Genomic DNA, 27,412 nt, shown 5'->3' with positions numbered 1-27,412 from the left:
GAACACTTCCATCGCTAGAAATCCAAGGAAAATCCAGCTGGAGCAGCTTACAATGTTTGCCAGGGTTTGAGTTTTCCCATCCCCGTCCTCTCCCACCCCCACATGACAAAACATTGCTGCTGGGTTTTGATTTTTATTACTAAATGGGCTCCTCGGCAGTTCATAGACAATCACGGGTGAATTGGAAATTTCATTTTATACAAACAGCTCAAAAAATATTGGGAGTGAAGTATGGTTAGGAAACACTGCTCACGCTGGGATCACCGTGCCTGGAGGAACAGGGGAGCAGGTTAGAGCACACCTCCAGGAGCAGAGCATCCCCCCCACTCCCCAGAAACATACAGCAGCTGAATACAGAAAGGTAATGTCCACAAAATTAAGTTTTTCATGCTATTCTACTTTCCAGTGCTCTCCAATCCATGTGCCATGGCCAGGTAAGGGAATGCTGAGGTGTATTCCAACAGAGATACCTGCACCCAGAGGAAAATCCATCTCTGGAAAGGGCTTCCTTTTTTCCCCCCGGTTTTTTTCTTGTTTGTTCTTTATTTTGTTTTGTTTTTGCACAAAGCAAGTGCTGCGCAGGAATTCCTCCCAGCTCCCATTGCTTCCAATTGATCCCAGACCACAGATGACACCCCCATTTTTTAGGCACTTTTCCAAGGGAGTTGTCACTTTGCTGAACCCATTTTTGCATTCTGGCCTACTCCACCCTCTCCCTGGCCCTAGTCAAGAGTCAGGGAATAGTTTCTCCTCTAAGTCCAATTGAATTTTTTTTTCCCCACTATGGAAAATTTCCTGTGTATAAAATGACAAAGGAAATGTTTGATTAAAGAGAAACAGCCTGACTTGGCAGTTTTGCAAGACACAAGATGGCTCTTCTGTATTTAAAACTAATTTCACAATTCAAATTGGACTTTTTTTGAAGTATACTAATGAGACATAAATATAGGCTTATTAATCTGCTTAAAAATTTCATTCACATCATGGAAAACTTTTTCATTTATTAAAAATATCACATTTGGAGACTAGAAACAGTAAAGTGCATGAAAAGTTTCAAATAGAAATTCAAGAAAATCTTATAGCAGCAAAAAAGCAGAATAAAGAAAAACTTAAAAACACAGACACGACCTTTTCCTATCACTGTGCCTTTTTTTTTTAAACATTAAGCAGCCAAACAACTTGGTTTATTTTGTTTTGTTTTTTTTTTTTTTTTTCCCCAGAAAATTGCATCATGTTTAATGCCTCTTGAGGCACAAGGTCTTGAACTGGCCACCCAGAGCAATTAAAAGGAAAGAAAACAAGGATTTCCAACACATCCAAAGAGCATTAACATTTGGGAAGGAACCAGCAGCTTGTTACTTTAGCCCTGACTGACAACAGCTCCCACACAAATTGGAATCAGGAGGATTTAGAGCTCAAATTTGATCACAGACACTTGGCTATCTTTGGTTTTCTGATAGTATTGAGATGAGGGGCAGGGCCATGCTGCCAATCATTTAGAGTCAGGTATTAAGTGCTTTCCTAATGTGCAAAATTCATGTCGGATGCAGAGTCGAGTCTCCATTTTGGATTCATACAAACAGTATTTCTAACATTCTTCCTACAAAACAAGCATCTCTAGTTTTGTTTTTCTTTCTCCTAAAAGGTTGGCTCAATTTGCCACGTTCTGGAAAAAAGCATTACCTTGAAATATGTTAAATGCAAGTTTTTAAATCTCTTTTGTCCATTTAGAAGTGCAGCTTCCTACTGAAAAGAAAAAGCCAGTTTAAAGTAAAATTAAAAAAAAAACCAAAACAACAAAACACAAAAATTAAATTAAAAACCTGTAAAGGGGAATAATACTTTGGTTCCAGCCCTAGTGCCAAATGATACCAATATGCACCAAAATGTGCAAAATCTCTTTATCAAACACATAAGGAAAGGAGCTCGAAGAAGCAGCTGAAGGTTGGCCATACTTCACTCCTATCTAGTGGGATTTACAAGTGTACAGGTCCGTGGGGCTGGTGGGAGCCCGTGGGGCTGCACTACCTGCGGGAGGGCAGGTGCACGCCGTTCACCAGGGGCAGCAGCGGCGGCTGCAGCTCCAGCTGCGTCAGCAGCGAGAAGTGGTCCGAGGGGATGTGCGGGTGCGGGCACCCCGTGATGTTGTTGTCCACCAGCCACTGAGGGTCCAAAGGGCCCAGCACTCCCAGCACGTTCATGTGGGTGTTGGAGTAGAAAATGTAGTCGATCACACCCTGCGGAGAGAGGGAGAGAGCGTAGTGAGGGCAGGGCCCGGCGCCCTGCGTCCGTCCTCATGGCCCTGGGGGCGGCCGAGGTCAGGGAGCTGCCAGAGCAGAGCCCGCCGTGTGCCGGAGCTGGGGGCTTACTTTGAAGTCAAAGGTGTAATTGGTGTAAGGCATCAGGTTGTTCTCGTAGGCGCTCTTCAGCTGGAAGCCGTGCGTGATCCTGCCCTCCGAGGCTCCGTTCTTGCCGTTGCCGCTGAAGTTCATGAGACACTCGTTGTAGCGCAGCTCCTTGAAGTCCTTGTGGTTGTCAGCTACTATGCCATTGCTCAGGTATTCCACTACACCTGTGGGCAAGGGGAAGGGTTTAGGGAGTCGCTTGGAGACAGCTTTGGCCAAGTCTGTTAAAAACCAGAAGGCCACCGAGACATCACGAGATCAGAGTTAGCAAAGCAAACCCCTCTCCTTAGAAAGTCTTCATCAGGAACTCCCTCCTTTCCTACTTCTTACTGCTGCTTCAGGCACGGATGCTTGTTTAATGACTTATTTAAGATCTAACTGTGCTTTTCTACACTTTTGTAGGTGCAGCCAGCTCTCCTGGAGTGTCCAGCTGAGCACGAAAAGCAGGCGACTTAGCCAGAGGACTCGCAGTCTCCTCAGCCAGATTTCCAAAAGCAGCAGTTCCTAGGAAAGCTTTCATCCGTGCCTTCCCTGGGCAGTGCAGAACAACCCCATGGCCTTCAGAGGAAAAAGTGGACCTGAACGTTCCAAGAAGGTAAGTTAAAAGTCAGGCCAAAAAACCAGCCTTACCTGAATCAGGCAGTGAATTGAGATCTGCACACAGCACCAGAGGGATAGAGTTGGGATCTGCTGTCGGGCTACTGGGCCTGCTCGAGGCTTTCTCCAGGATGTTTTTCAGCTCTGAGACAAACATCATGGTCTGGATGAGTTTCACATCTGAGTATTCGGGGTCCCAATGCATGTGGGCATTGGCCACGATGAGCAGCTGCTTGTCCACATGAAGCGATTTCATACCTGGACAAACAATGTTGGCAGTGAAAGGTTCTGTGAATGCAGTGCATTCCTGCTTGTTCATACTCGGGGTGTAGCTCCTCAGGGTTTAGGGTCAGACACAGCAAGTACATGGGTGTGTTTTCATTGCTTAAACCTGCTGAAATGCCTGTAAACAGCCCGGGGAGCTCCTTCCAGTCCTGGAATTTCTCCTCCTCTGAAGCCATGAAAACCCCAGCCATGGAGACAGAGCAGGGTGGCAGTTTTACTTGTATTGGAATTGTCTGCTGCATCTGATCAAACTTAATGAAAATGTGCCAGTCAGTCAAGCAAGAAGCAGGAAAAGATACCTGATAATCTCCTTCCACATCAGTACATTAGCACTGACATCTAATCCCTGGAGGAGGGTGGAAGGAGTCAATCCAGTGGAGAAGAGAGTTGAAAATAGAAGTTGAACATCGTTGCCAACTACTGGTAAGAGCAAATGTGTGTAAACACAGTGACCTTGGGAAAGCTGAGCTGCTCAAGCAGAATGTACCAGGGTAAGTAGGGCTAAAAGCTTGAAAGGAGAAAAGCAAATGCTGGGCATCTTGCTGTGAGCACAACCAGACCTTGTAGTCTGTGCCTGTCTGAGCCACCAATGGGCTGAATTTGGCTGCACCACCAACGGGAACAGCGTGGATTACCTGGCAATAACTCATGCCTGTTTGTGGAGTTGAGTAGCAGTGAGGACACCACAGTCATACTCACTTGCTCCAAATAATTCCTTGTGCACCTCCAACACCACGGCGACTCCGATGTTGTCCTTGGTCATCACTCTGTTCAACATGGCTTCCGAGCCCTCCGAGTTGGCCATGGCCACCTGGTTGAACTCCACCGTGTGCTTCTGCACCAGAGTGAACCTGGGCAACGGGGAGAGAACCACAGTGAGCAGCTGTGACCACAGCCCCCAGGGCACTGACCCCATCTGAAAACCATCCCCGTCTGCTCCCACAGGCTCCCTCTCTTCCAAACCACTCCAGCTGGTTCTGGGCAGGACCCAAGAGCTGCACTTTTCTCTTTGGAAGCAGTAAAAACTCTGAGAGGCAACTCAGGCTCTGGGAAACTTCCATCCTAATTACTGGGAGTGTTGTGAGGTTTTAGTGTAAGTTTTTAGAAGCTGCTGCTGCCCTTACTTTTCCGTTTTGAAGAATATCGCGCAGCCATCCACATGCTTTTTCTCCTGCTCGGACATGATTTTGGCACGTGACTTTGGAGAAAAGAAGCCATCGTATCCCCGTTCTTTCAAGGCTGGCAGGAAAAGGGTGAAGTATTGCTCCGTTTCCACTTCCTGGAATTGTACACAAACACCTCAGGCTAAAGAAGTGAAAGAAACCCTTCCTTGTGCCTGCCCTGGCTTGCAGTCAGAAAAGCTGCACAATCCATGTCCCTTCCTAGACTAATGGCCTGCGGGGAATGGATGTGCATTCCTGGATTTCCTGGAATCCCTCCCAAAGGCAAAGTGACAGGTGTATTTTGAAGAGCAGTAGACCACACCTGGTGTGCTTGACATTGGAATAAGGAGATGCAGCTTGCAATGGCAAGATCTGGAATTTGCTATCGAGCAGGTGATTATGGTGCTCCCAAGGGAACATTTAATGCTAAAGGTGGAGACTCGTGTTTTCTGTTTCTGATGGAAAATGCAGTTATGTTTTATTACCTGAAGACTAATGATGTCTGCATCACAGTTGACGATTTCTTCCATGATTCCCTTTTTCCTGTACTCCCAATTGAGTGCCCAAGATGGGCAGTAGCCATAGAGCTGCCGGGTGGCGTATTTATCACACAACACATTGTAACACATAACTGTAAATGAAGCTGCAAGCAGAGAGAGAGAGAGAAAGGGAAAGGTTGTCAGCCTCTGAGATTGTCTCTTTGGCTTGGGCAGGAGTGGCTGGAAGAGCTGTGACAAAGCCCAGTGTGGAAAAGGAATGCCCAGCATCCCGTTCAAATGACAAAAATGGTATTTACAGCACAGCCGTAGGTTAATTTTTCTAGTGCAAATGAACAAATGGCTGTTTCCACTCTGATCCAGGAAAAAGAATCCCAAGTTAAGTTTCCCAGTGTGCCACCTTGTGAGCACAGATTTACCTGAGGGCAGAATTTGGTCTCGTTCTTTTAAAGTAATCCATGGCCTTGGAGGCAGCTGCTCTGGATGAACTACAAAAAAATTAAACCAGTGATTAATTCAGAGTTTCTATTTGTAAGTTACAGTTCCTAAGTCAAAGTGATGACTGAACAATAATGTGTTTTGCATCCCCAACTCCTCAAGTCTTCAGAGGAGGCAAAAATCATTTAAATGAGTAGCTCTAGTAAGGGAAAAAATTGTCATTTGTAAGATTCGTGACTATTTTTGTCTCTTGTTTTCAGATTTAGAAGCACCATCGAAATACTCCTGCACATTGAATAATCTGCTGAAGAAGGAGGGGTAAATCCTGGCTCAGCCATGGTTCAGCCATCCCTTCTCCAAGAACCTTATCCTGCATCCATCATTCATGCAGTGCCTTGACTTGGGAGACATGGAGTGGCAAAGCAGAAGGCTCAGTTACAGAGCCACAAAGCAGGACGGAGGTCAGGTACTGGATGTTCTTAATGGCTTTGCTGTTTCTCAAGCTAAATTTGATGTTCTGCTTGCATTCAAATGATTCTTTCTGGTGGGGAAAACCAAAATGGCTTCAGCAGGGCAGACTTTGCCCTTGGCTGGTAATTGTAGGGTTTCAAACAGAACAGAAAGAACATTTGGTTGTTACACAGGAGACCCTTAGACAGTACACATCAGCCTCTTCCACTGGGTGTGAGGGTGTGTTTTGGGATGTGACTGGAGCCACCTGACAAAAATACTAAGGCAGTGAAGAAATACCCTCCCTCCAGTGGTTCAGAGTCTTCTTTTAACAGCAAATCTTGCTTCTAAAGCCTTTTTGCACCAGACCCCTAGGGCTGTACCTGCTAGATTGTCAAGCATGTAGTTCAGTAGCTTTCGGGTTCCGTCTGGATCCTGGTAGAGGCTGAGAATATCTTGGGATAAAGGATTGCCTGCCAACAGCACAAAACAACAGCAGGGGGATCAGCTGCCTGCCTTTCTTGAAGCTTTCCACCCAAAGAAAATCTCCCAGAATGAGAACAGACAAATTAACTCAGCAGGCTAAAGGGTTTATTTCCCTGACTGCAGATTCAAAATGAGCTCCTAAAGAAGTTTAGCAGTATTAAGAAAGAGAAGCATTGTTTTCCCAACTGCCTGGTCACTTTTGCTACCAACCCAATGCTTAAAATAACCTGTAAGAAAACCTTGAGGTAATAAGGAAGGTTTGGAGGCCATCCCCCCTCAGGATTCCCGTGAACTCATAGGAATATGGAATTAGGAAGAGCTCACCTTTCAAACCCAGGGTTTGCAGCTGGAAGAGCCGTCCAAGTTCATAAGGCAAAACCCGTAACAGATTGTTATTTAAAAGCAATTCCCTGCAGCAAATGCAAAAACACTCTGGGTGAGTATTACTGCAGAAGAAACTCCTAAGGTGCTGCACACTGCTCGTCCTCAAAGAGAACACTTTTCACCCTGAAATTTATTATGGAAAGATTTGAATTTTATTATGGAAAGATATGCCAATCTTCCCATGTCAAAGCATGACTGAAATACATTCATTAGGGGGAAAAAACATCACAAAGCCCAAGATGAAACCAGGGATGGAAACAGTGATATATCAACAATCAGAAAAAAAACCCAGTGAACCCTAAATTAATTATTAGAACTGAAGCTCTGCAGCATCCTGGAATTTTTCTGGATTATTTGAAATACAGGCACAGGAAACAAACTGAAACTCTTGGTCCTGATCCCATGCCAGCGATTTTTTGTGAAGTTAACCAGAATAATTCCCCTCACCTGAGAGACACCATGTTTCCTAGTTCTGCTGGTAAACTTCTGAGTTTGTTGGATGACAGATCCAGGTAAACCAGATTGTGAAGCTTGGCAATATCAGGTGGAATGCGAGTAAGGTTGTTGTCATTGAGGTGCAGAGCAGTCAGGTGTGTCAGCGACCACAGCGACGTGCTTAAGCTCCGCACTCTCCCTGAAAGAGGAAAGCAAGGAACTCTGCTTTGGTTCACTCTGGAGCCCCTCTGGATCTGGGGTGGTCTGGGGCACCAACTGGGGGAATTTAAACCCCAACCAACTCACCCGAGATCTCTAATTCAGCCCAGTGCGACTTCTTCCCGTTGGCCACCTCTTCCGCCGACATGATGGTGTAAATTCTGCGAGGATCTGGAGGATCATATTTTTCCTTTGGCATCCCTGTTAGTCTGAAAGAACATCACAACTGTTACTCCACAGCATTCCTTCATTTCTGTCCAGCCATGATCTGACCTTTCCCAGGGATACCCTGCAACAACACTTCCCAAAGTTTGTGCACAATAAATATGGGGCTGCGAAGCAGGTGCTCACACCTGGGCAGAATTCTGGGATGGAGAAGAGCATTTCTTCCTAACAAGTTGGGGTTCCTGCAGTCCCCTGCTTGGCTTCCCAGTTTATCCCCCATAACCCACGGAGTTGTTTGCTGTGTGCAGAACCTGCAGACAAGATCAGAAGCATTCTACTGTTCCTGGATTGCTCCCTCCTGTAGCTTGCACAGGGAACCAAGGATTGAAGGGAAGGCTCTTAACTTCAACTTACAGTCCCACTTCTCCACTGCACTTATACAAGGCTGAAGTTGCAGTCTGAGGGGGAATTAGCTCCATTTTCTCATTAACTATGCAGCTTTTTCATGCTCGGGATCAATCAAGACTGTTGTATTCCAAACAGCCCAGGAGTTGTAAAAAGAGCTCAAGTAAAGCTCCCATTTAGCAGTTCTGGGGCACAAAGGTCTCCAGCCCAGTGCAAATTGTGAATATCAGAAGCCTAAAGATGAGTCTGTGCACACCAAATTAATCCAATCATCCTGACTGTCAGCCAGGAGCTATGATGTCCCATTCCAAAACCATCTACTTGCCAGGGCACACAGGGAGAGGTTTTATTCCATGCCTCCCTAGGTTGTTGTGCTCAGCAGGACTCTGTGTGTGATTTAAAAACACGACGTTAGCCGAGTTTGCTGTTGGCTGGTCTTTTCCTCCCCGGACACACAAAATCCAGGAGCCTTGATTTCATACAAATCCAAAGCAGCTGCTTCAGAGGATGCAGCTCTTCCCTCATACAGACTTTCCTACAGTCAGCTTTTCAAGCAGCTCCAACTTGAATTTGAGGTAACAAGCTGAGGGTTCTGTTCAGCAAGTCCAGCTAACCAAAGAAGCCACTTTCCCTTGAGGAGGGTCAAGTCCTGCAGTGTTTTCCAGCTGATGCTGACAGCCAGACCAGCGTTTTGGCACGGAGCAGGAGCTGTCAGGGCTGTCCCCTGCCACGGGTCTCAGTTACAGGGCTGCTGCTTCCTTCCCTGACGAAGGCCCAAGGAAACTGGAGGGGCAAATGCGAGCCCCACATCTAATTATAGCCCCCAGTAATTTCCAGGTGAGATCACACGGCCAGCAGAGCTACGGGATAAGAGGATTCTGCGCTCACACTGCTTGGCATGGGGCCATGAAGGGAACCAGTCACTTAAGGACAAGGGATTACACCTGAAATCCTTCTATCTTTGCTCCAGAACCCCAAAATCAGAACGGCCCTTCCCCCCTCAACACACACGCAGGCTGTGTTTTGGAAGTGCCAAATCTCTGGTGCTTGAATTTTGCTGGATTTAGCTTCACTCTTCAAGTGCTGGTGTGAAAGTGGGGAGTACTTGAACAGACTCTTCACAGCCCCTGCCAGGCCACACGAGCCCTATTCCACCGCTCTTGCTGTTTCATCTGTCAGATCTTAAACTGATCTGTGCCTCTATGGCACTTGGACCCAAGACAAGGCAAACTTTGCAGTCCAGACCCCAGGATCTGAGTGAGTGCTCTGTGATGAAGTCCTTTAAACCACGGTGCTGAGACCACCTGAGCCACCCCTTGCCCATCCACACCAGCCCAGCGATGCCCACTGGCCCCCTGATACCATCTGAAAGCTCCAGGACTGCTCCTTGGCAGGGCACCCAAATAAACGATGTTGAAATACAGAAGTGCTCTGCCAATGCAGAGCGATGTGTGGCCATCGGGGGCCTTCCAGAGAAGTGAGCCCTGAGCTGGGAAGTGAAGGACACACACATTTTTCAGCTGTTAGTCACTTTAATATTGCTTTGAAATCGTGGTGAGTCAAACAGGCAGCAGTGTCATTGCCACAGTTACAGAAAGAGGAAAACAAACCTAAATCAAATGCATTTTTTTCTTCTCCTTCTGCATCACAGCAACATTGAGCAAGACTTGAAAGTCACTGTGTGTAATTTTCTTTTTAGGCAAAAAATGCATTCTGCCCAGGTTCCCAACTCCTGCCATTCCTATCTCCCACTCTGCTTGTCCTGGAACTAAAACAATATCCAGAAATTCCAACCTGTTTTTGCTCAATCTTCAGGGAGCTACACTGAGTTTCCTGGATCTGTCAACTCCAAAATGTGACGTGCATCAGTGCAAATTTTGGCAGGCTTTTCTCCTAAAGGCTCCCATTGGAAAAACTTCTGAAGCTACTAAAACTTGCTCTCTGCTACAGAGCCAACCCCGATTTCGTGTAAATTAAACACAGCATCTCTTTCTCATTTTGTGTAAAGAAAACCTAGGGATGAGGACATCACTGTGTTATTAAGAACAGTATTTAAACTCTGGGGTTTCCTAATGGAATTCTTTGTGTCCAAAAACCCAGAGGGGACTGGCAGAGGAGGATTACTCAGTTGCAACCCTAAATGTAGTCCTGGGTGAGCCTAAGCAGCTCTCTGAGGTGGATATAAAAAGGGCCAGGGCCAGCTACTGTGTTTCCACCAGTAGGTCTGTGCTGGCCTTTTCCTTGGACTTCTGGGGTTTTATGCTGCTTTATTTGCTGGGCTGTTTCTGTGTATGAGGCATGCAAATGGGTATCATTTAAAGCCTGGAGAAAAGAGTACTGGAACACTACTAAAGGTGTGAAGGGTGTCAGAGAGCAAAGGTTGAGCTACTGGGTTGCAGCAGAGGCTTTTAACATGAAGAAATGTTTTTTGGGCAGCAAACAACAGGAACTTCTGTGTTTCGAACACACAGTCCCTTCCCCAAAGAGTGTTGAAGATGCATTTCTTAAATTACAGTGACCATAAGATGTTTTGTTAAGAGTTGTTTGATGCCTCAATGCATAAAAGAGGCAAATGCAGAAGAGCTGTGCCTGCCTCCTGCTGCAGCCCTGTGTTCACGGATGTTTGGCACAGCTCCAAACCCTCGCCTTCAGCCCAGTGACATTCTTTGTGACTCTTTTATATTTCCCCCAGCCTCTGTACATGGGTGAGTCAAACTGTCAAAGCATTTTGGAAGCAATCCAGCAGCCAGGTCTGAGTGGCTCTTCCTTCCTGTGAGCACAGCTGACTGTCCATCCCCTTCCATATGGTGATCCCTCCCAGGAATTAGCGATGCTGTTGGCTGGCGGGGCGTGCGCGTGTGTACACGCACGTTGTCCAACGCTGGGGAGCTGAGCTGAGAGCTGGGACACAGCACCATTTGTGTCTGTTCATTTCTGTGTTCTCTCTAGTCCTGTGTTCTGCAATCAGGCCTGAGTGGCTGCAAAAGGGAGAGAGGAAGGCTGCTTGTCTGCACTGCTCTGCTTTTAGGGGAGCGGGACAAAAGTCGCCCCATTTCGGCCTTCCCAAGGAGAAGAGAAGAACAGCCAATACCCACAAACACAAAAACTGGCTTGGAGAGCTCCATGGGGGAGGAAAATCAGGTGACTGTTCAAGGGTATGCTAAGGGGACTCAAAGGAACCTGCCAATACTGGGGTGTGTACAGTTGTGTTAGCTGAAGGTAAACAATTTGCTATATCCCTATACACAGCATCTAACATGTATACATCAGCAATAAAATACTGGAGAATGGGGAATTCTGATGGTCTTTGGCGTGGATCTGACCTTTTGTCATGGTGCTCTACTGCAGGAATGTGTCCAACCACCTCTGTGTACACTGCCTCTCCCAAGAATTCAACGAGCACCCCGAGTCTGCCCTCCCAGGTACTGTGTCTTTCCAGCTTCTTATTCCAAGTACCCTGACTGGGGATAGAGGTTAGCAGGGAATCAAATATAAATGCCTCATTGTGTTTTTTTTTTTTTTATTCAAAAAGACCCCAAACAATTCAAAAACGGTGTTTGAGGAGATTTGAAAGAATCCCTGACAGAGCACAAGGAAATTCAAGTTTGGAATAGGGAAAGGTAAGAGGTAAGCAGGAACCTGCAGCTGGCAGTAAATGCAGTGGTGCTGGAGTCCTAGGGGGTTCCACGTTATCTCTGTGAGCCCAGAGAAGCACAGACAAGTCAGAAGCAAACAGCAAAAGCCAAGGGGAGGAGTGGGAAGGGAGGGAACGAGCTGTGTTTGATTAATTCCAGAGCCAACTGGCACTCACTTGATGGAAATGCTAATTGTCCCACTGACATACACCCACTAGTTATTCCCCTCATTCCCTCATCTCCTCTAAATGAACCAGTCTTTTCTTAAATCACAGGTAACACAAGCCTATCCAGGTTTCCACCCTTCCTTTTCCTCCATGTCACACCCCCACTTACAGGACCAGCTGAACTATTTACTGCATGGAAATCCTACACAGCATTACACAGCTGCTTTTTATTGCTGTGCTTGGTTTAAGAGTCAGCTCTTGCTCCACAGGAACAGTTCCTGCCGTGCTGGAAACAGCCTGTTACCTCTCAGTGTGTGCATGACAACTCCTGGAGACCCACATCAGGTCATTGAGTGACACCTGCCTTTGTCTGGTGCCTTTTACACTTCGTGCTTCCAGAGCAGCTCTTGGGGCTGCTTCACATGCAAACACAGGGCAGGCTGCTCCCAAAAATAAGGCTCTGCTTACCAGAAATGCGTGCAAGGGGCTACTGGAGGGCAAGAAGTATTCCCAGCAGCCAGCCTGTATATAAATGTCATCAGAAGCCCCCAAAGGGCTGGTTTAAACAGCGTGCTTGTTTATTTACACAAGTATCTTGCACTGTTTCAGAGAAATGACCCATTTGTAAGGCTGCTCCATCCCCTGGAGAGTGCTGGGCTTCTAATGAGATCCAGGACAGAGTGGTTTAAAGGATTAGGGGCTGAAATCACCGCGAGTCTGGGGAAGGAAGAAGCCAGTCCTGCATCAAGACAAAACACCATCCTGGGCTGTGGGCATGGCAGAGAAGCAGCCAAGTCTGGCTGCAGCTTAAAGCAGGAGGTTTTCCTGGGACTGGGGAGACACAGAACTCCCAAGAGCACGAGCAGAGTGAGCTGGCAGGGCCGTGGTGTGCCAGTGTCCCTGCGAGCCGGCAGGGAAGGGCTGCCTTACTGACAAGGCTGACCTGACAGCCATGCAGTCACTCCTCAGAAATGATACAGACCCTGCTCAGGCTGTGCTGAGTGCCAACACCGTGCCTCACTCAACTGCTCAGGATCAATACCTGGACAGGAGTCAGCTATTGACCTGGGTTTTGAGCAAAACTACACGGGAATTATGAATCCATGCACGCTGAGGTCTTCTCAATGAACCAAGCTTAAGATAGAGCTGGAATCATCAATACCCTTTCATCCTTCAGAGCAAAGTTTGTGCTGGGAGAATTCCATGGCCACGGTGTCATCTTCCCTTTTCAGTGGGAGACTACCAGCATTTCCACAAAATAAGCAAAGCCCAGCAACACTTAAGTTACTCTCCCTCAACAATCCAACAGAATCTGCCACTGTAAAATTTAATTCAAACAGCTTTAGGGTTACAAGGCTTGCCTTGTTCAACCACAGGTAACTTTGGATGAGTCAAAGCTCAAGATTTTAAAAGGAAGGAGGAGAAAAAGGAAAAAAAGCCAAAGGAAAAAGCACACACAGTAGTGGAAACTGTTTTGCAATCACTGGCACAATAAATGAGCCTTTTCAGTCTGAACAGGCCACAGGATGCTGCACTAGTGCTCAAAGTAGTTGGGCTTGTATGCTCAGAGAAGAGAGAAGGGATCAGTTAAAAACCTCCAGTTCATAGAAATAAACCCTCTTCTCCAGAGGGTGTGTTTAAATCTACTTTGCATTTTAAAAAAAGTTTGCCTAATAGCCTGAGCAAAGCGTATTATTTGAATATTGAAGGATAGTTCAGCTGCTTCTGTATCTGATTATCCCAGTCTTTCCCATGAGCGTTTCCACCATACTTAAACTTGCAAACAGAATCCCACACTGGTTTGGGCTGGAAGGGAACTTTATGCCCATCCAGTTCCACCTCCCTGCCAAGGGCAGGGACAGCTCCCACTGTCCCAGGCTGCTCCAAGCCCTGTCCAGCCTGGCCTTGGACACTTGCAGGGATCCAGGGGCAGCCACAGCTGCTCTGGGTGACCTGTTCCAGAAGAGAGGCTCAGCTTGTGTGAGTTCCTTTGTTCAGCCAGGCAAAAGGATTTCACCTAAAGCCAGGGAATACCTTTGGAAAGTTTTGCTGTAGTTTTCCAAACAGGTTGATTTTCTGGTATTTCTTAACATACTGGCAGCTGAGAGGTTAATTACAGAGCTCTCTGAAAGGAAGCTAAAGAAGATGAATGCAGTCCAAAGGCCTGGTGCTACCTCCCCTGCTGTACAGAAATGGAGTAAAGGAAGAGCACAGACACAGTGGGTAGGTCAAGAGGCAGGTAAGGATTCAGGAATGCTGGAGCCTTGTTGACAGCCTGAGGTTTTCAACCAGGTAATTTTCCAAGCAGAAAATACATGTGAGTTATACTCATCTCCCCACGTCCAGGGTTGTTTTGTTCAGACCTGCAGCTGCCATGAAATAGATGGTCAATGACTTAAAACTGAATTATTCCCCGTCTACCTACACAGGAAGCATCTGGGGGTTCCTAGAACACCAGAAAAACACCTTGCAGTTCAGCACAGGTCTCAAAATACTCGATAGATGGGCTTCTCTCATGCACTCCAAACATTCCTAGTTCCTCTGCTGCATTCCACTCCTTCCCAGTCTTTTGCTCCAGACTAAGGAGGAGGAGGAGGAGGAGGAGGAGGAAGAGGCTCTTTGCACAGGTACAAAATGTCCCTGGAGACTGACCTGCTCCCAGTGGCAAGATCTGACTTGGATGGAGGGGAAAAAAAAAAGGTGAGCCCGGCTCTTCCTGGCACCTGGGACTGTTCTGGTATGGGAGAAGTCATCTGGTCCTGCTTTCCTTTTGCTTTCTTAACCTTCCAGAACAAAAAGGGATTCAAGGAAAGGCGTTCACAAGTGGGAATTTTGCCTGGGCAGCCGTTCATCCTGTGCTAGCTCCTTCCCGCTGCCAGGGCCAGTTGTAAACTAATGTAACACAATAAGCAGAAATTGAATTTTAAGCTGTAGGAGAAGCAGGAAGAGCAAAGGATATTCTCCACGTGCCGAGGCTGACTTGGGATAAAGGGCTTTTTTTTTGTGTGTCATCCACCCCCCTTGTGATCTCACACAGGATGGTGGTATCCAGCAAAGCATACAAAGTATATTTTTTGAGTATCCTATGGAGAAAAAAGATCTACAAATCTGCAGAAGGAGGGCTTCAGCACACTCTTTAGATGGTGCTTAAATTCAGAGCCTTTTGAAAGGGCCTTTAGATTGATTTCTTAGGAAGGAAGAAAAAAAAAAAGCAAAACTAATTTGTGATTAGAAGGCACAAAGATGTTCACTCAGATGGAAGCATTCCTGAAAAGCGAGGGGAAAACCACCCGAGCAATTCATTCAGCTGCCCTAAAGGGTAAACAGCAAACTTGAACACCAGCCACAAATCCTGATTATTATTAACAGCTTGACCTAAAGCTTATGGGTTTTGTACTTTCCTTTGTACTCCTGGAATCTGATGAACTTAAAAAGATGTATTTGACACTGAAGCAAGGAGGAGGGTGCCTCTGCAGCAACACAAGGCTAAACACTGCTCCCTCTCCTGCAGCCTGCAGAGCTGCCTCAGCCTAGGAACTTTTTTTGCCTTTAAAAAATCATGTAAGATGTTTAATTGGGCCTTCCCTTCCAGGTTGTTGGAAGCAGCAGTGTGGGGAGCTGTTGATTTGCAGAGGTAATTGTGGAAGGGCTGGTGGCCAGGATAAAGGAGCTTTGCTTGGAATTCCTGTCTCCAGCACGGCCTCTGGAGAGTACAGGTGGGTGCAGAACTTGGGAAGGGGAAAGGCCCATGGGACAAGAGTTGCCTCCATAAAAATTCCTGCTGCTCCTGGCTGAGAGCACAAGAGGTTTCCCTTTATGCTTTGTTTAGGGTAAGGAATAATCCAGATTCAAATCAACAGAAATGGTGGCAGGGTGTTCTGAAGGATTTGTCTCTTCATGTCTGAAATTTCCCAACCCTCCAGCTGCAAGTGGGGGGAACCCAAAACTAAACTCCTGCTGAAGGGAAAATTTTAATTTAGAACGTGCATTTACACTGCAGCCTTCATACCCTGCAAATCTGCATTGGGAGTCCCACAGCCCCTTTATTCACATTTTTTCTGTTTTTCTCAGAAAAACCAGCAAGCTCCTCCCCACCCAGGCAAGCAGAATGGGGAAGACAGTACACCCCACCTAGGTGAATGCTGAGCATAAACAGTGCTGTGCACTCATAAACAGCACTAATGACTGCCCTCAGGAAATGCCAGAGTAGGGGTGAGCACACACGACCTACAAACTGCAGTTAAATTACTTGTGTGTAAGACACTCAACAGCTCACTGGGCTTCTCTTCTTTCGCCTGGTCTGGGTGCAGCTCCCAAAATTCCTGTGCTCGCTGACTGCACCTCACTTGGAGCTACAATTGCTGGGAGCTGTTTTTTGTTCCTCCTGGAGCATTTTTCTAAGTGCTGGTTTAACATCTCCCACTCCAAGGGATAAAATGTGTTCCTTGTAGGACAGCACACAGAGCATTTCTGCCTTTCTTTAATTCTGTTTTCCATGACCACCCATCCAGTCGTTTCCTGGTGGTGGCTGAGCACTCCTAAAGTTACATCTCTGTAAGGAGATGCCCAGGAGACTGCCAGGATTCCAGGAAGATTTTCTTCCAGTACTCTCTTTTCTTTAGAGTAACTTCAGTTTGGTGTTTGTTTTTGTTTTGGGGGGAGTGTGGATATTTTTTTTTCTCGTTTTCAACTCTGAGAGAAGATTTTTCTCCCACACAGCAGCACCCAGGTCAGGCTCAGTACCTTGCCACTGGAGGTAGGTGTCATATAGCCCTTCTGTGAATTTACTGAGCTGCCAACAGAGCCAGTCAGCAGGTTCAGCTAAAGGCCTTCCACGGTGCTCTCTGTGTCCAGCTCCGAGATCTGAAGGCACAAATGGGACCAGCAATCCTGTGCACGTCAAGTTCTTTTTGCCACTTCCTGCCAGACACTTCAGTTTACTTTAATTTGTTCTATATGGGGTGGTCTTGTGGTGGAAGTTTGACGACAGCCCCGAGGCGCACAAAAGACAGGGAAGGAGAGCAGCAGAATTCCAGAAATACTGTCACCACCTAAGGATCTTGATAGAGAAACATCCTTTTTTTTTTTTTTTTAATCATTACAGGTGAGATGGAGAAGCTGCATGGACAAATCACTGGAAACCCAAAGAATTAATCAGAAGGTGAAGTTACACCACACTGTCACTGTAACAAGCCCCTTGATCACAACCTGACATCAAGAGAACCACAGAATCTGGACCAAAAAAAAAATTACAAGAGGCTTAGCATTTAATGCTCTAAAGCACTAATACCACAGCAAATCCTCCTGAATCTAAATATGCCTAAGACATATTTTAACCTATTTTTTTAAAGTTTTCACAAATGCCATCTTATGCTACCAAAAAACTAAGCTCCACTGTTACTTTTGCTTTCTCAGTAGTCTGCAAATGAGGTTACAATCCCATGCCTCAAGCGCCCTTTTGGCATTCCCCAAACCTCTTTCCACTGAACAGTAAGCAAATAAAAAGTAAGCACTTATTTGGATTTATCTCCCCTTTTAAGCCCCAGTAACCCAAAAGTGTCCAGCAGATTACAGCTGATAGAAGCAGAACTTCTTGGGGGTGGTTCAAGAAAGTTTGCCTGGAAATTATGCACGTTACTGATGGATAATTTTATCACCTAAAACCTTGGGGAAGGCTTTAATAAGAAAAAAAGAAACACATCCCCCCATTTGTGCACATTGGCTCAAACAAAAAAGCCAGTGGTTGCTGCAATCTACGTAACTCTAAGTTTTAATTCTTGGTGGTTTAGATTGAAATTAAGTAGAGGCTTGCCCAGTGTGGAAATTAATTAATTTTTCCCCACTGGTGGCTTTTTCATTCTCCTAATAGAGTCCACACACATACCTTGGGATCACTTCATGACTTCTTTCTCCCATGACTGGTGTGAAAGTTAAATTTGGTCAAAAGCCTGCCTGGCTTTTTACAAAACCACGGCTCTTAATGAGAAACAACAAAATACTCCCAGTTTCTCCCACAAAATGGAAGTTTTTATCCCATGGAAAGAGAACAGCCCTAACGTCACTTACTTCCCCAAGGGGATTCCTGGTGCAAATGTGACAGGGCTCCTACAGATTGCGGGTGGGAAGAGGAGAGCCACACATGGCAAATACACCCGGAGCAGCCTTCCCCTTCCTTCCCTTCCCTTCCCAGCCAGGCAGATCAATGCCTGAGCCGGCTCCATCCCTGGAAGCAGCGCTGCTCCCATGGACGGGGAGAAACACCCTTGAGGAAAGGAAAACAAGCTCTATCAGTAAGAGTGCACTTGTGCAGATAAGTCTGCTCCTGCAGCCGTCAGTCCCGGGTCACAGACAGAGCTGTGCCGGCAGCAGCTCGCCCTGCGCCGCCGGTGGGAAACTCCGCAGCCACCGCCACGGAGCTGCAAAGTTCTGCCTTCTTCCCGCTGCTGCTGGGGTGAGTTTGTCCAGCAGCCTGCTCATGGGGAGTCACAGCCCTGACATGTTAGGGTCTGGCCTTCCCAGTGTGGGAGAGAACTAAACTTTGCACGGGAACACCTATGGGCCGTTTACACTGAGTTTGAGCCTTCAATTAAATGCACAAATGAAATGAGAAAGCGCTCCTGTAGGAAGAGATAAAAGGGAATAAATTAAATTGTGCTGTACTTCAGCACTCAGAGCAGCCCCCGCTTTTAATAGTAAGAAGGGAACAAAACTGAAAGTGTTTAACAGGGTTTGCTTAGCAGACAGCAGAGCACTGCAGAATTTCCACTGTTCTGTGAAACCAACAGGCACACTGCCACGGGGCTTTTGGAGTCACCTCTGGAGGAGATGTAATGCCCGGGCTGGAGCTCAAACACAAGCTCTGTTTGGGTGCACCGACACAATCCTGCAGGTTGGATCATCATTCCAGAGCACGGAGCAGTGAGGTGTCAGCAGTGCATGCTGTCCATCTGCTCCAGAGCAAAATTCTACAATCAGGCTGGAAACACCTCCCTTGGTGGGGAGGGACCAGGACCCCAGGTCGGGCTGCGGCACAAACTCAGCATCCCACCAGCCTGGATGTGCCGGGAGGCACCACAGCCGTGCCCATGGATGCTGCCCTCCGGGACAGGGACATGTGTCAGGACCACTTTCCCTATTTTTCATAGGGAGAGCACAGAAATAAATTCCTTGGCAGGCCGTGCTCTGCCTTTACCAGAGCTCTATGGCCTTCCAAACGGGGATACAGGATGATACAATGATTCTAGGAATTCCCTGGGTCGTGAGGAATAATGTACTATTTTTTTTCTTTTTAAAAATAAACACATGTATTCATTTTCATTATCAGCCACGTCTACACACCATGAACAACTCCTGGGTGGGTGTTTGGCCCTCTAGGTTAGCTCTGAGTTGTGGGGGAGCTTCACATTTTAATTGTAAGAAATTCCCTGCTTAACCAAGGCCGTGTAGAATTCTTATCAGCACGGCAACTCAGGAGAAGTTGTGCCTCCCCAAAACAAATACTCAGCCTATTCCAAGTTTCCAAAAGAGCCCGATAAAAGCCACTGGTCTAAGGATTTTCAGAAGGTCAGATAAAATGTGGTGTGGCTGGGAGCAACAGAGCCCTCCACCACATTTAGCAGGAGCACTCCAGTTTAACAAGCGAGCCCCAGACCGTAACAAAACTCAGCGTTGAAGTGCGTGCTTTCATTTGCAAGCAGCACGCCTGGGCTGGCAGCCCAGGTTTTACTGCAGGTGACACTCTTGTCATCCTCCTCCTCCTTCGGAACTGCTGCCGACCACTGAGAAACCACTGGGAAGAGGTGGTGGCGAGACCAGCATCTCCCCAAAACACCCCAAGCCCTGAAGTACGGTCACCCCAAACACAGCCTCACCAACACGCTGGGGTCACCCGCAGCGCCAGGCCAAGATCCCATCACGGCACGTGAAGGGGATTGGGGCCAAGCCTTCGCCCCACGGCCACGTACCACCCCACGGCTGGGATCACTGCCGGGGCTGAGGCTCCCCTCCAGGCCGGGACTTACCCTATGGCCGGGGTTCACCTCACGACAGGGATCTGCCCCCTCGACCGGGGCTCACCTCACGGCCAGGGTTCACTCCGGGGCCCGGCTTCACCCCACGGCCGGGATTCGTCCCCCCGTGCCCGGGATGGGCCCCACGAGCACGGCTCACCCCACGGCCGCCACGGGCGGCTCCGAGGCGAGCGCGGCATCCCCTCGGGCGGCTCCGCGGCTGCCCCGCGCCCCGGTCGCCATCTCCCCGCGGCGGGGGCTCTGCCCCAGCCCCGCAGCCGCGGCCCGGCCGCGGGGCCCGACATGGCGGCGGCGCCGCTCCCGCCCGCTCTCACCTGCATGCGGCGCGGCGGGGCGGCGGGGCCGGCGGCGGCGCGGCGGGGCGGGCGCACACGACATGCGGGCGGCGGCCCGCGGGCAGCGGGGACGGAGCCGCGGGGCCCGGGCGGCGGCGGCGGCGGCGAGGAAAAGGAGGAGGAGGAGGAAGAGGAGGAGGAGGAGCGGCGGCCGGGGCGCGCAGGGCGGAGGAGCCGGGGGCGGGCGCGGGAGGCGGCGGCGGGCGGTGCCGGGGCCGCGGCGGGGGGAGCGCGGCACCGGCGGGGCCGTGCCCGCGCTCACGGGCGGGCTCCGGCAGCTCCGGCACGGGCAGGAAAGAACCCCCGGCTGCCTTCACCCCCTCCTTTTCCCCTCCTTTTGCCCCTCGGTTGTACAGCCCAGGACGCGGCTGTCACCGCGCTGCGGTGGGAGAAGGACGAGTCCTCCTGGGGATCCGCGGCGAGCAGCGGGGATTTGGCTGTGCGGGCATCTGCTCGCTGTCTGGCACCTTTGTTTCTCCTCCTCTAGGCAGTGGGGTTTTATTGGCGCCCAAGTGTCGGTGGCACGGATCCTTGCGGGCAGCCGGAGCAGGAAAGCGCAGGTACCAAAAAAAAAAAAAAAAAAAAAAAAAAAAAAAAAAAAAATTAAAAAAAAAAGCACCAAGGAGACGTAGGGAATGTCTGAAGAAGCAACAAGCGGTCGGGGAAGCACAAGGAGGGACAAGACATCAGGCTCTGGCACTTTTTATTGGAATTTGCTTTCTGCTGCAGCTGCCTGAACTGATGCTGGACACAAGGAGTTCATTGATGGCTGGAGAGTGGGAGAGGCCTCAGCGATGGAGTGGGGAATGTTGGTAGGAAACAGGCTTTGGGCCGAGTGAGGTATTGGTGATGGGTGAGCAATACCTGCGAGCCTGTGTTTCTCCCAAAATCCGTGGTCCACGGCAGAGACCTGGTGGCTGAAAAGCCAGAGGCTCACGGGGGACTGAGGGAAGATGGTGAAGGATGTGAGTTACCTGGCCACAGATGCACATTGAACAGTCTCACACCCACCCCCTCCACAGTGCCAAGTGCCCGTCCAAAATCATTGCATCTCCCCCCTGGAGCTTTAAACAAATGGTTGCTACTTGTCAGCTGAGGTGTTTTAGTCGAGGAGGGTTCCTTTTCCTCCCATCGCCCTCACACCTCTCCATGTCCATCCTTTCCCAGGACGCTGAGCCAGGAGTTGGACTGGATGAGCGTAGTTTTGTTACAGCTTGTTTTACACAGCCACCCATGTCTGCTTTAAATCTCTTGCACACGCATCCATTGGGGAGTTTTCCATAGCCACATATACCCGATTCAAAGACTCTTGGACACGCACTGACTGGGGAAGACTACGGGATTGGAATGTTTTTAATCAAAAGCACATCAGTGTGAAATAAAAGCTCCCTTTAACCATTACAGTTTGTGGCGTGAATCTGAACAGCTCAGCAGATGGTTAAACAAAGTCTTTGTAAGTGGATGCTGCTCCGGGAGAGTGAATTAGGACCTCTTCTCCCACCCAGGCCGCAAGGGAATAGGGGTGAGACGGCAGCCAGAAGATCTCTTTTTGGAATTAGCCGCGGCTTGCAGCAGGTGACACTGACCATCAGACGGGCACTGCTCTCCCGCACGGACGGGGCCCAACAGGTGCAAGCGGCCCGCGGCTCTGCTGCCCTCAGGCGCCGCCGCCATCTTGGTTTGGGGAAGGGGGCCCAGCTCGGCCTGCAGCGCTACGAGACGACCCCGGCTTCGCCCTGAGGCCCCTCTCAGGCCGCTGAAGAAGCGAGCCGGAGGCTCTTAACCAGCCCCGGGCAATGGCTCACCTCTCCCCGGCCAGCGGGCAGGCGCCGGAACCCGCGCACCCGCGGAACGGCAGGCCCGGGCGCGCCGGGTTGGGGGGACGGCGGTGTGTGGCACACCGCTGAAGCGCCCGGGCCCGCCGGAACGCTTCTTCTCGGGGAGCGAGTTCCGCGGGGAGTGGTTCTGGTGGCGCACCGGGGCGGCACAATGGCGGCGCCCAGCGCCCGCTGCCTGTGGCGAGGTGAGGGGGCCGCCGCCGCCTCTCCGCCTCTCCGCCTCTCCGCCTCCCTCTGCCGCGGCCCCGAGGGGCTGGAGGGCGGCCTGTGCGGGCGGGTCGGGGCGCAGGGCGCCGCGGCGCTTGTCTGAGGTGATGTTTGCTCTCGCCCCGCAGCGCTGTCCCCGCGGTGCGGCTGGATCCTCCCCGGGCTGGAGCAGCGACTCGTCCCCGCCGTGGTGAGCCCCGTGACTTCCCGGCCCTACGCGGCGGCTACAGCCAAGTGAGTGCGGCTCCGGCGTCCCGGGAGGTGTTGGGGGGTGTTTGGGGGGTTTGGTGTCCGCAGTGCTGGTGTGACAGCCACTGGCCCTGGGGGCGTCCTACAGGCTCCCAGAGACTCGCAGGGAGTGTTAATGGCACAGGGAAAGCTTGAGGTTGTGCTTTTGGGCTGTGCTTTTGTGGGGTGGCATGTCAGCGTGAAAGCTGCTGAGCTCCTGGAGTCGATTTGAAACCCTTCCCATCCTTGAATTGGCTTTTCATTGTTGAATTTGCCATCTCTGTAATAGCACAGCGTGGCTGGGAGAAGCAAAAGCAGCCAGGAGAATGAAGTGTTCTCGGTGTTCAACGGAATGCAAAATGCCACGGGGAGAGGGAGGAGAAAACCTTTTTTATCCAATCCGAGTGCTGTGAAAAATAAGACAACTGGTGACCTCGCAGCGTGTCTGGCTTTTTTTTTCTTTGGTGTTAGAGCTGCCAAAAAGGATGCCAAGAGGGGCAGGCAGGAGAAGGAGAAGGTGAAGGAGAAGGTGAAGGAGAAGCCCCTCCCTCGGAGGCGGCCACTGTTGAGCAAGCCCGTGGACGACGTGTACCTGACATGGCTCTACAGGAGACCCTCCTATGAGCTGGAGCAGGCCGTGGCCATGCTCAAGAGGTTCCAGGAGCTGGACTTCACCCACCCCAAGCAGTTTGTGTACATCAACGTGTTCCTGGACATGGCGCTGCCCAAGAAGGTGGGCTGGGAATTCTGGCACTCCTGGAGGCTTTGGGTCTGTTCACACTGGCTCCATTGTGAGGGCAGTCCCTCACCTCGTTTGCATTTTCATTTTTTTCCATATTGAGGGGACCAACTGCCTGCGGTGATGTAATTTACCCTCAAGGCACAATTTCTGGTCGTTTGCTTGATTTTTTTTTTTTTATTCCCTTGCCAGAAAAAAGTGGAGCCTTTTTCCAGTGGTGTCTCTCTTCCCCATCGCTTTACGGATGAGGTGAACAAGGTTTTAGTGTTCACAGAGGTGGGTGAGCCAGGATTCCTTCATTTCCCTAGGGTTTTGGTGTTCACAGAGGTGGCTGAGCCAGGATTCCTTCATTTCCCTGGGGTTTTGGTGTTTACAGAGGTGGCTGAGCCAGGATTCCTTCATTTCCCTAGGGTTTTGGTGTTTACAGAGGTGGGTGAGCCAGGATTCCTTCATTTCCCTGGGGTTTTGGTGTTCACAGAGGTGGCTGAGCCAGGATTCCTTCATTTCCCTGGGGTTTTGGTGTTCACAGAGGTGGCTGAGCCAGGGTTCCTTCATTTCCTTGGGATTTTGGTGTTCACAGAGCTGGCTGAGCCAGGGTTCCTTTGTTTTAATGGGATTTTGGCCCTCATAGGGGTGCATGAGCCAGGATTTTGTCATTTCCATGAGGTTTTGGTGTTCACAGAGGTAGCTGAGCCAGGATTTTGTCATTTCCATGGGGTTTTGATGTTCACAGAGGTGGCTGAGCCAGAGTTCCTTGATTTCCATGGAGTTTTGGTGTTCACAGAGGTGCATGAGCCAGGGTTCCTTCATTTCCATGGGGTTTTAGTGTCCAGCACACTCTTGCAGCTGTCCTTTGCCAATTAATCATTTTATCTGTGTGAGATGATCCCAGAGAGCTGCTATGGGTTTATTTGGTGACTCTTTGGACATAATTGTTTGGAATTCTCACCCTGGGCTCAGCTGGCAGCAGACCAACAGCCTAATTGGTAGTCCATCTTTTTAAATTACTTTTTTCTCTCAACAGAATGAGCAAGAAGCTGAGGTAGCTCGGGAGCACGGGGCTGCCATCGTGGGAGGAGTTGAATTAATCAAATGGGTATATATTTTTCTTAAAGAATTCTATAAATATCCTAATTTAAACAGGAATGGGGCCTGGGGAGGGGGGGAAGCCTGATATCCAGTGGACTCTAGCTGGGAGGCAGCAGGCAGTGTGGAGAGTGAGAGATGGGTTTCTGTGCTTGGACACTTTTCTAAATCAGCTTCAATCCAAAAAGTGGAATTGTGGTTGTTGCAGATCCTGGAGGATGAAATCCAGGCTGATTTCTACGTGGCTGTCCCTGCCATAATACCCAAGTTAATCCCCCTGAGGAACAAACTGAAGAAGAAGTACCCCAGCACCAGGAAAAGTAAGGAGAAGTTCTTGGTTGCAGCTGTTCCTGAGGGAGGTGGAGCCCTGGGGGTGCCACTGGAATGGTTTTTATCTGGATGTGTAGTTGCAGTGGGTGTTAGGATGGGACTGCACTACTTGTCTTAGGTAAAAGGAACTTTGGGAATCCATTTTTTCCTGCAACAGGGAAATCTGGGATAAGAAACCAGATACATTTGCCTGCTAGCTGCCCTTATGCTTATTATTCCTGATGAATGGGGAAGGAGGAAACATGGAGAATGTTTTTGTGATCCCAGTGAGGACACAGTTGTCCTGTCTGTGAAACTACATTTTGGAGTGGTGTTTACCTTAATTAACGGATTGAATTATCTCTTTCCTGGTGCCACACCCATCTGTGCTAATAAGTATTACTCAGACAATTTTTCTTTTCTTTTTTTTTTTTTTTAAATAGATTCCCTGGGCAGTGACATTGCCAAAATGGTGCAGTTCTTCAGAGAATGCCACCAGTATACAGTACAGGATGAGAGTGTCATCAAGACAAGAATAGCCAGAGTAAGTTGTGTAGACACCTCTTACATTTTCTCTCCTGAGCAGAACTGTAGTAATCAAAGAGGGGGAAAAAAAACCCATGTTTTCAATCTGTTTCTCCAAGTTTTTAACCATTTTCTTTAACCTGTGAAGAAAATAGAGCTCTTTGTTGTGTGGCATCTTCAGCTTGTTTTAAACTTTTTGTGTGTTGTTTTTTTTATAAGTGAATAAACTATGGGTTTGTAAGTCCATGGGCAATATGCACAGGAGAGTCAAAAAATCTTTGCTTTAACCAAATATTTAAAGATTTTTAATTTTAATAACTATAGTTCTGGACTGGAATAGAAAGCAAGAACTATTTGTGTTACACGTGAAATAGAGGATTAATTTTGGCTTATTTATTTTCTCTGCCTTAAGCTCCGTTTTTTAGTTTTCCTTCTGGTTTGTGTCTTAGTAATCCTGCCTGATGTTTAGTGTTCCTCTCCCTGAGGGTGGCACAGGCAGGAAGGGTAGGAAATGCCTGAAGCTCTGCCTGGCAGTGTTGGGGACAAATGAGTTTATTAATTCTCATTTGCTGCTCTGAGCTGTGCATGGGCATTCCAAGGGCTTCCTTGTCTGTGTTTTTGTGTGTAGCTGGAATTCTGGAGGAGTCAAACTTATTTAAAAAATAAGAAGGGAACAAATAACTTACCTGAACCTTCTTACAGCCCCTTGTGCTGCTCTGGAGAGAAGCGTTCAAGACTTCAAACAGCAAGACAGGTGTGCATCCACAGGGATTTACTGTGGGAAGCTGGTTTGGAAGCTGGCATCTTCATTTGGGTGTGGGAACTATTCTGGAGTGCTTGGAACCTTCTGAGCATTCATTGCCTGTCTTCATCATGGAGCTGATGAGCTGGTTCTTTTGGTTTATTTCATTCTGTTCAAGCTCCTAATGCCTTCAGTTGTAGGTGTTGATGCATTTCGTGGTCTTTGACAGCTGCTTCTTGAACCTTATTTCCACAGATCCTTCATTTTAATGAGGTTTTTGCAAAAGCTCTTGTGTATATATTGATTTTTTTAAAGATTTTTCACCCCTTAAGGCTACATGTTGTTACAGAGCCCTGTGAATTTCGCATCCTGAGTGGAAACAGGGAGAACAGTGAGCAAATCAGCATGTGTAAAATACTTCTTTTCCCTGAATCGTGCTGTTAATGGGATTTGTCACTCCCTCACAGGGAGCACGGACAAAGGAAACCTATCCAAATGTGGAATAAACCAGTGCTTTCAGACCTGTTAACCTGGGCTCCAGGCATCACCACAACTGACTTAGCATTGTCCTTTTGCAGCTGGATATGCCCACTGAGCACATAATTGCCAACCTGAAAACAATTATCCACGATATCTGCACCTTCAAGCCGTCCAATTTGGGTAAGGAGTCGCTGTTCTCACGTGGTTGTTCAGGTTGCAGCAAACACAAGTGGGACATGGGTGTTCTTTACTGCATTGTCATTCAATTCCTGTCCCCCATGTATCTCTAAAATTCCTGCTCCTCCAAGGGAAAAGTTTATTCTTTCCATGCTTTTTTTTTTTTTTTTTTCTTAATTCCTTAGCAAAAGGAGTAATAAAGTCAACTTTAAGCAGAGGGCACCTGCTTAGCTGGAGAGGAAATGGTGATTCATGAAAGAATTTTAGGGAAGGAACTTTGTGTAAGCTAAAAACCCCTTTTTTTGTCTTGATACTTGCTTAATGTCTGCCAGAAGAATGATCCTGCCTCTCTCCTGGTGATGCTGCTGATAGTAGCTGCAGAGACCAGACCATATAAAGCCAAGTACACATGCCTTGAGAAGCCCAAATCAAAACCATAAGGGGTTGCCTGACTTGAAATAAAAAGTAGATTAAGAAAGTGGTGTTTTGGGGTGTTTGTTGAAATGAATTTAAATCAATTTATATCAGCCCAGTTTAGTGAGGGTTAGCTTTTCTGCCCTGAGTAGCTTTTCTACTGATTTGGAGTGTCAAGCCTGATTCCTTGTGGTGTTCTTTTACTGGCTTGATGGAAAACATTTGCTGGGAGCAGTCAGCCTGGAGACCTGGGAAAGGGTGGAGTGACCAGTGTGGTGGTGCCCTTTGTTTTCCCAGATCCCATTGTGCAGAGGTTGGTTATCAGATCCTCCACCAGCGAAGGTCTGCAGCTGAACCTTGATGGAATCCTACCTCAGGTGGAGAAAGTAGAGGAAAAAGAGGAAGAAAATGCAGGTGATGAGGATCAACAAAAACCTGCCCAAGAATCTGTTAGTACCTGATGTCTTTTCCTTGTGGACCTGGTGGCCGAGCTCGGGAAGTGAACGGTGTCGTTCAAATCATGCTCTGTGAGAACAAAAAATAAATGCAACTTGTGGATTTCACATCGAAA

The 27,412-nt window shown here is 48.5% G+C and overlaps 2 protein-coding genes across 5 annotated transcripts; one reads left to right on the top strand and one right to left on the bottom strand.

Moving 5' to 3' along the window:
* Nucleotides 1-120: 120 nt before the first annotated feature.
* On the bottom strand, nt 121-20,211 carry CNOT6L (CCR4-NOT transcription complex subunit 6 like). Of its 3 annotated transcripts, none has more exons than XM_021531582.4 (12): nt 20,076-20,211; nt 7,447-7,568; nt 7,153-7,339; nt 6,646-6,731; nt 6,219-6,308; nt 5,367-5,435; nt 4,936-5,093; nt 4,412-4,566; nt 3,987-4,138; nt 3,036-3,260; nt 2,370-2,572; nt 121-2,237 (listed from the first exon to the last, which is right to left on the bottom strand). In XM_021531582.4, exons 2-12 carry the CDS (start codon nt 7,556-7,558, stop codon nt 2,025-2,027), a joined length of 1,650 nt encoding a protein of 549 aa, XP_021387257.3. In that variant the 5' UTR covers nt 7,559-7,568; nt 20,076-20,211; the 3' UTR covers nt 121-2,024. The 3 variants fall into 3 exon arrangements, with proteins under 3 accessions (XP_021387257.3, XP_085435571.1, XP_085435570.1); XM_085579445.1 differs by lacking the exon at nt 20,076-20,211 and adding an exon at nt 7,939-17,791; XM_085579444.1 differs by lacking the exon at nt 20,076-20,211 and having other exon boundaries at nt 6,219-6,307; nt 6,714-6,731.
* A 1,855-nt stretch (nt 20,212-22,066) lies between these two features.
* On the top strand, nt 22,067-27,412 carry MRPL1 (mitochondrial ribosomal protein L1). Of its 2 annotated transcripts, XM_085579462.1 has the most exons (10): nt 22,067-22,119; nt 22,270-22,375; nt 22,841-23,102; nt 23,301-23,366; nt 23,775-23,792; nt 24,133-24,204; nt 24,403-24,514; nt 24,947-25,047; nt 26,349-26,430; nt 27,139-27,412. In XM_085579462.1, the coding sequence occupies exons 1-10, from the start codon at nt 22,086-22,088 to the stop codon at nt 27,300-27,302; spliced, it is 1,017 nt and encodes a 338-aa protein (XP_085435588.1). In that variant the 5' UTR covers nt 22,067-22,085; the 3' UTR covers nt 27,303-27,412. The 2 variants fall into 2 exon arrangements, with proteins under 2 accessions (XP_085435588.1, XP_085435590.1); XM_085579464.1 differs by lacking the exon at nt 23,775-23,792 and having other exon boundaries at nt 23,301-23,384.

The sequence above is a fragment of the Lonchura striata genome, chromosome 4 (assembly GCF_050655825.1).
Source record: "Lonchura striata isolate lonStrDom1 chromosome 4, ASM5065582v1, whole genome shotgun sequence".
NCBI lineage: Eukaryota > Metazoa > Chordata > Aves > Passeriformes > Estrildidae > Lonchura > Lonchura striata.
This window is presented reverse-complemented; position numbering and strand designations above follow the sequence as displayed.